The 7,939-nt window shown below is 40.5% G+C and overlaps 2 protein-coding genes across 2 annotated transcripts; both read right to left on the bottom strand.

The window, feature by feature from the left end:
• Positions 1-3,228: 3,228 nt before the first annotated feature.
• LOC131147634 (pentatricopeptide repeat-containing protein At5g59600) lies at positions 3,229-5,074 on the bottom strand. The gene has a single exon (XM_058097139.1). It carries the CDS (start codon positions 5,072-5,074, stop codon positions 3,443-3,445), a length of 1,632 nt encoding a protein of 543 aa, XP_057953122.1. The 3' UTR covers positions 3,229-3,442.
• On the bottom strand, positions 3,229-7,935 carry LOC131147633 (putative pentatricopeptide repeat-containing protein At5g52630). The gene is made up of 2 exons (XM_058097138.1): positions 4,263-7,935; positions 3,229-4,149 (listed from the first exon to the last, which is right to left on the bottom strand). Exon 1 carries the CDS (start codon positions 7,933-7,935, stop codon positions 5,533-5,535), a length of 2,403 nt encoding a protein of 800 aa, XP_057953121.1. The 3' UTR covers positions 3,229-4,149; positions 4,263-5,532.
• Between the last annotated feature and the right edge of the window lie 4 nt (positions 7,936-7,939).

Below are 7,939 nucleotides of genomic sequence, written 5' to 3'. Positions count from 1 at the left end.
ATATCCCAGGCCCCTCGGGGTCGGGGTGTTACAAACAGCTTCTCCATTAGGCAAGGTTATAGAGTAGGAGACTTTAGCTGTTATTGAAGTGAAGAAGTAGGTTGCACAGACCATATGATCTGTTGCGCCTGTGTCAATTATCCAGGGAATAGTTGAAATATCTTTGGGCTTGGTGGTGTAAGCTGAGAGACATAAAGGTATACCAGAGAATTGAGGAATGTGCGGATGAGGAGTAGCAATGGCAGTTTGAATAGAATGAATTGAGGCTTGACTGGTCTGTTGGAGCATGGCCATCAGTTGTTGGTATTGTTCTTGGGTGTAGTGCTTTGACCTTCATGAGTTCCTTGTTCTAGAACAGGTGGAGGAGATGCTGAAACCTGATGAGCATACGAGCTAATAGGCGGAATTCTACCCTGAAGTTTGTGCCCTGGAGGATAGCCATGAAGTTTGTAACATTTCTCTGTAGTATGTCCAGGAATATGGCAGTGATTGCACATTGGTTTGTTGGGGTTGGCCTTAAAACATTTCTCTAGAGAGTGACCATGAATTTTGCAATGAGAATAGTAGTATTTGTCACGTCTCTGAGAGTTGTTTTGAGGTGTGAGTTGTCTGGTGCTATCCTTGGCCAGGAGAGCAAAGGGTTCAGTGGGAGAAGGGTCAGAAGATATCTCTCTACGCTTCTCTTCCTGTTGGATGATCGAGTAAACTTCATTCAAATTGGGGAAAGGTTTAATAAGTAATATCTATGCCTTCAAACCTTTGTAGGAATCATTGAGTCCCATTAGGAATTTCATTACCCAGTCCCTTTGTTGATTTTTGATCATTGCTTTCAAGCCACCACAGCTACATCTAGGGATGGATTCATAGTTCATCAGTTCATCGAGAAGTGTTTTTAGCTTGGAGAAGTAACAACTCACGGAATCTTGTTGCTACATTAAGGCAGCTATCCCTTGTTTGATTTCATAAATCCTTGGGGCATTTTGTTGCGCTAGACGATGCTCGAGCTCAACCTATAGCTGGTGTGCCGTTTCTGCATACAGGGTGCTACATTTGATGTCAACCGACATGGAGTTGTGCAGCCAGGTAATAATAATGTCATTGCAAAGAAGCCAATGATCCATCAAGGGACTGTCAGGATCAGTTGGCTCACAAATGCTACCATTGATGAAACCCAGCTTGTTCTTAATACGCAAGGCACGCTTCATTGATCTTGCCCAAGGATGATAATTGTTGGAATCCAACACTTGCGTGACAAGTAAAGCTCCAGAGTGGTCGTTAGTGCTGATGGAGTATGGGCTAATGGGCTGTGATGGATCAAGATGGTTTGAGGCTGTTGAATTGGTGTTTTGGTTTTGGTTTTGATTGGTGTCTTGATTGGAATTGGTGGAGTCGATTCGAGCCATTAAGACCAACCTAACTCTGATACCATAAAACAAATTGAAACAAAACGACATGAGCACTGGAAGAAGCAGAAAATAGAGGAAGATGAAGATGAGGAAGAAGGATTCGTCCTCCTTTTCTTGTAATCAGAACTGTACACAGGTAGCAAGATAAATAGGGAGAGGGAATAACAGAATGAGAGAATCTCGAGCAAAAAATAACTGACCAAGCAGAAGAAAAAAAAAAGAACAACAAAAAGGGAATAACAAATCTGTTGAAGCCATTCACGTGGTGTCCCTTTCTTTAGGATTCTGGTCTGAGCTAGGGAGCTGAGCTGGAGCTGAAGAGTGGGCATCTTTAATTTGTAATAAAGAGTTATGTGCACTTCCTTTTGTGTAGCTTAAATGAGCAACAAGCACATGGAAGGGGAGGGGGGCTTGCTGCCTGGTGTGGTGACTGACTGGTGAGTGAGAAAATCTTGCAGCAGGGCCGTGGTGGGGCTCCTATTCTGCTTCAATTATTGATGAATAATTCTTTGAAATGGTAACACTTAGATCTTTCCCTGCTCACTTTTCAACTGGCGCCAGTGGGAGTGGAATGGGCACTCACAGTTTTGTCGTATATATATTATTTTTGCTGTTCTTTGTTTTGCGTGGGTAAGTGGGCCGTTATGGCTATGGTAGATTTTGAGGAGCATATTTTTCATGCGTCAAATTCACTCTTTCTTTTTCCTATATTAATATTCAGTGATGGTGTCTCAGCGAGTCTTGTATTTTATCAAAATAATATATATAATTAAAGTTTTTTTTTTTCTCAAGGTGCACAATTTTTCTTGTCCTTTTTTTATTTTTATTTTTTAATAAAAGATAGTGGCAATACTTGAGATTTAAAAAAAAAAAAGAGGGTAAATTTTTCTTGACTTTTAAAAAGTGATACTAATCGGTTCTTAACCATCAAATAGATCTATACCTTTTACATCCCTCTAGTAATTGACATATGATGGTACGCTTGTGTTCATCCAATTGACAACTTCAACTTGCCTTTGAAACGCTAGCATTAGAAAATTCACTTATAAATGATAGAAATGCTACTTTCCTCCTGAACATTACACTGATTTAATTTATTTCGTGCATATTCTATTATGTGTATGGCACAACTATGTAAAGTTGTGGATGGGTATAACTATAATATTTGGATAATAAGTATAACACTCCCAACATACTTGTGAAAAATTATTTTCAATATTTGTTATTTGTATTCTTTTCTTTAAATCTTTTCACAATTTTTAAGAAATGCATTGAAAGATAAATTAGATGGATGAGTGGTATAACATTGAAAGATAAATTAAGAAATGAACATATTCGTGATAAGTTAGGTGTAACTTTTATAGAAGATAAGATTAGGGAAGGACGACTCAAATGGTATGAACACTTGCAACGTAAGTCTTATAGTGCACCTGTGAGGAAGAGTGACTTAGTTGACTTAGTTACTGTGGGGGCCAGTAGAAGGGGTAGGAGTACACCCAAAATATCATTGAATCTATTAAAAGAAATGATCCATGATCGTATAAATTGATGGAAAATGATTCATATAGCCGACCCCACTTAGTGGGACTAAGGCTTGATTTTGTTTGTTGTTGTTGCATTGACATTGTTTTATAATGGATGGTTTAGTTAAAAAATGGTATAAACATTGTTATGTTCAAATGTCAAAACAGATAAGTAATTCTTTAAATGTCAAGAAATTAAAAGAAGGTTAATGTCTTTTCAACAAATGTGAGAGGATATTAATACATCTTATCTGTTCTTTTTCTTGTTTATTGGGTTTAAGCTATTTTCAGAGTGGAGATCAACATAACTTTGTATTTTGTCATTCTATTTTATTATGGTACCCACTCCAGGAAGTACAGGTTTAATCTGTGCCACAAGCTAATTCTTGCACTTGCTCATCAGTCATCACAGAATGAGACAAAAGAAGTTCAACCAGAGCTCCCCAAGCATTCATATTTCTATTCTGGAGAAAATAAATATACTGGGCTAGCTTAATGAGTTCTGTTGATGCATCAAACAGCCTCTATCCAACTACAACCCGGAAACTTCATTAGCTTTCTTCTCTTCATTGTTTTCTTCAACTTCAAAACATTCCCCCAACTACCAGCATCTGCATATAAATTTGTCAGCAATAACCTGCCTCCAGCACTCTCAGGCTCAAGCTCAGACAGATGCTTCGCTGCTATTTCAGCAAGCTCTATGTTTCCATGATTCCTACATGCTCCTAACAATGCTCCCCAAACAAATAAATCAGGCTCAATTGGCATTGCCTTTATCAAATCATAAGCTCCAGCTAGCCTTCCCGCTCGACCAAGTAGATCCACCATGCAGGTATAATGCTCTAACCTTGGTTTGATTCTATATTTGTCTTGCATTGAGTGGAACAGAATCTGTCCAAGTTCTACCATTCCAGCATGACTACAGGCAGTTAGCACTGCTGTGAATGTAAGGTGATCAGGTTTCTCTTCCCCCTGCTCCATATGATGAAAAAGCTCAACTGCTTCATTGCAGTACCCGTGATTTGCATATCCAAATATCATTGAGTTCCAAGTGGCCGTATTTCTTCTACACATCTCATAAAACAACTTCTTCGCTTCATAGATAAGACCACATTTTGCATACATGTCAACAAGAGCGCTTGTTACATATACATCTTCTTCAACTCCAATTACCAATGCATGTCCATGAATCTCCTTCCCGCGCCTCAAATCTGCCACACCTGCACAAGCAGGCAAGAGGGCACTAATTGTGTTTGATCTTGGGTAAAACCCTTGATCCAACATTTGTTTAAATGTGTCAAAAGCTTCATTGTAACGAAAGTTTTGCACAAACCCAGATATGATCGACGTCCAAGATACCACATCGGGTTCAACCCCACTAACACGCATAGATTGAAAAAGGTTGGACACCATTGACTCATCCCCAGCTTGTGAGAAACCTGCAATTAAGGTATTCCATGTCACCACATTGGGTTTTATTCCTGATAGTTGCAATTTTTCAACCAAATCCAATGCTTCTTTGACAAAACCATGTTGCACATAGCCCGAGATCATTGCATTCAAGGACACCAAATCTTTCTTGAGCATCGCATCGAAAACTTTACGAGCCTTTTCACTTGACCCACATTTGGAGTACATGTCTATCAATGCGCTATGGACGAAAGCATCTGATTCAAATGAACATCTTAGGATTACAGCATGCATCTTCAGTCCAATCTCTTGACAGCAGAGATGCCCACAGGCTTTGAGAATGCTGGGGAAAACAAACTTGTTGGGTCGCAGGCCTTCCCTCTGCATTTCACAGAAGACACCCAGTGCCTCCTGATAGAAGCCGCGGCTGGCGTAGGCTCCAATCAGGACAATCCAGCGGCGGATATTCGTCTTGGGAATTCTGTCAAACAGCTTTCGAGCATCTGGTAATCGCCCGCACTTGGCGTACAGGTCTATAAGCTTGGAAGCGAAATGGGTCAGACGAGCCAACCCATTGATGATCAGGTGAGCGTGGAGGACTCTGCCTGAGCGCAAAGCTTTATCACCGGCAAATGTCTCTATAAGTTCTACATAAGCATCAGAAGATGACCCAAATATACGGTAGCTGGCGAGTGTTCTCTGTTGGGCTCCAAGGTTTTTGAAGAGATTGTGCATTGCAGTGGAGATGGCAGCGGTCGCGGAAAACTACGAGACACAATCTCCAGTGGGAGGAGCTTATAACCACATAGTGCCAATGTTCCAAAGGCACAGTAAGCCCCTCTTCTTAGGAGATCGCTTGCACCAACCTGATTGGATAATCAGATCAGTCCACTACATCACATTCTTTAAGATTGAAGTCGCAAATCAAAGGGGCACTGTTGTCTGATTCGCCCACATACATTTGACTTCAAAGATAGAGAACGATTTGAGAGCTGTCCTACAGTCTGCCATGTCAGTCCTCCATTTCTACAGAGCCCACAAAAAATACATGTGGGTCCCACAACATAATCTTAAGGCGTGTTTCACAGCTATGGATATGCATTTGTGATAGTTGATTCATAAAGCCACCACCTTCTACAAGCTTAACAAAGAGCAGGGAATTAATCTCAAGGAAACAGTCCATCCAAAGAACATCACCAGTAGTCTCCACACGAGCAGCGACCTCGCTTGAACAAATGGAACCTGTAATTATCCCTTACTACTATATCTCGCTTTGTAATTTTTGATATATGCTTCATGGTTGAATGGCAGTCTGGACAGACTCGGAGGTTCTTGAACACGCGAATTGGTTTTCCAGTCGGCAAGCTCAAAAGCCCGAAGGAAACTGCGAGTTTTTCACTGTGATAAAGAATCATTTCTTCCTCTGCCTGTCCTGATTGTGGGTGATGCATGGGGCTAGTTTTACGAATAAACTCGGTGTCCTCCATCTGATCTATCACCAGTTGCTTCAAATTTTCATACACTAGTGGCATTTCTGGGCAAGTTTTGTCTTGTGAAAAGAACTTATATATTTTGTTGTTAACCTCTATCCAGCTACATCCTGGTTCCTTTGAAATTGACATTGATTCCATTAGCTTCCATTGTTTCATTGCATCTTCATATCTCCCCACTTCAATGTACATATTTGAAAGAGTGATGTAAACCGCTGCATCTTTTGGATCTAAATCCAATATGTTCTTGGCAGCATATTCTGCCATTTGAAGGTTGCCATGGCATCGGCAAGCTGCAAGTAATGGTCTCCATACTGAAGCCGTAGGTCTGGTTGGCAACTTATTTATGAAATCTAATGCATTTCCTATTAGCCCTGCTCTACTCAGTAAGTCAACAATGCTGCAGTAGTGTGCCTCTTCCGGTTGGATGGTGTAATCTCTAAGCATTGATTCATAGAACTCTAGGCCTTCTTGAACTAAGCCCGAGTGGCTACAAGCCGAAATAACCGAAAGAAAAGTGGAACCGGTGGGATTCTTTCCTTCTTCAACCATTTTCCCAAACAAGGATATGACTTTCCTTGGATACCCATTTAGAGAGTAAGCTTTGATCATTGAGTTCCATGATATCACATCTGGTGCTGAAATCTGACTGAAAACCAGCTCGGCATCTTCTAGATTCCCGCACTTGGCATAAGCTTCTACTAATGAGCTTCCTACATGCATGTTTGATTCACACTTGGCTTTTATTATCTGAGAATGGATCTGTTGACAAGTTGAAAGTGATGTCAAAGAAGAACAAGCTTTCAAAATGATAGAATAAGTGAATATATCGCACGCTATGCTATCCCTGACCATTTTATGAAAAACTTCCATGGCCTCCTCTGTCTTCTCATTATAAATGAACCCAGATATCAGGGCATTCCAGGACACATGTGATGCTATTCTTCCCATATCTTTGAACTGTCTCTCTGCAGCATCCATTTCTCCATGTACAGAATACATGTCTATGATTGCAGTACCCACATAGACCCCCAAGGTCATTCCCTTTTTAATGAGCAAGGCATGAAGCATGTTACTGATATTAAGAAGTTTTAAGCTACCACAACATGCAAGAACAGTTGTAAAAGCATACTCATTTGGTTCAATCCCAGATTCTCTCATTAACAAGAACTGCCCTAAAGCTTTCTCAAAAGCCTTATGCCGATAGTATCCGTTTATGATTGCAGCCCATGTAATGAGATTTTTTTGCTCAAGACTCTCAAACAAAGATTCAGCCTCCTCCATCATCCCACACTTGCTATACATTGTTAACAGTGCATTTCCCACCACCAAATTGGACAAAAGCTGCAACTTTACAATGTGGGCATGTAGCTGTTTTCCTTCTTTGGTCGCTGAAATAGCCCCACAAACTGTTAGCATGGTTGAGTATGTGTAGGGGTTTGGCCTGATGCCCATACTCCCAATTTTTATGAAAAAATCAAAAGCTTGGTGAAACATCCCATGTCTCGCATACCCAGAAATCAAACAATTGCAGGCAGCAATATCTGAAAGGAGCATCTTATGAAATAACATCGTTGCAGTTTCTATATCTCCGCATTTGGCATATGTATCAATAAGAGTAGTACTAACAAATACATCATTACCAACTCCAGTTTTTGTAATTAGAGCATGGCATTCTCTGGTGAGTTCCATACATCCTACACGAATGCAGAAGCTTAGAATAGTAATCATACAATGCCCATCTGGTACATTTCTTGCATTATGACACATCGATGCCATGCCCTCAATAGATTGATATCCATTAAGATCAGGAGGAGGACCATCTTCTTTGAAATTGATAGTTCCTCTAGAGCCCTCTTCACTATTCTTCACAGACTGGCTGAAATGGAAGTCAATTGCTGAAACACGTATCTGTTTAGGCATTTTATCAAACGGTGGAGGTGCAATCTTCAATTTGTCAGGTTCCACCAAAGGGCCTTTACAATTGATTGAAATGGAGGTTATTGAGAGGTTGGGTCTTTGAAGCTCCACGTTGTCTCTCACATGACCAGGCGAGAAACAACAAGGTGAGCTGCTAAAATAAAAATGCTTCGAATGCAACGCCATGGCT

This window comes from Malania oleifera, chromosome 2, assembly GCF_029873635.1.
Source record: "Malania oleifera isolate guangnan ecotype guangnan chromosome 2, ASM2987363v1, whole genome shotgun sequence".
NCBI classification, from domain to species: Eukaryota; Viridiplantae; Streptophyta; class Magnoliopsida; order Santalales; family Ximeniaceae; genus Malania; species Malania oleifera.
This window is presented reverse-complemented; position numbering and strand designations above follow the sequence as displayed.

Excerpts from the sequence above, each read along its gene's own strand:
- LOC131147634 (XM_058097139.1), bottom strand. The coding sequence starts at position 5,074 with ATGCACAATCTCTTCAAAAACCTTGGAGCCCAACAGAGAACACTCGCC.
- LOC131147633 (XM_058097138.1), bottom strand. The coding sequence starts at position 7,935 with ATGGCGTTGCATTCGAAGCATTTTTATTTTAGCAGCTCACCTTGTTGT.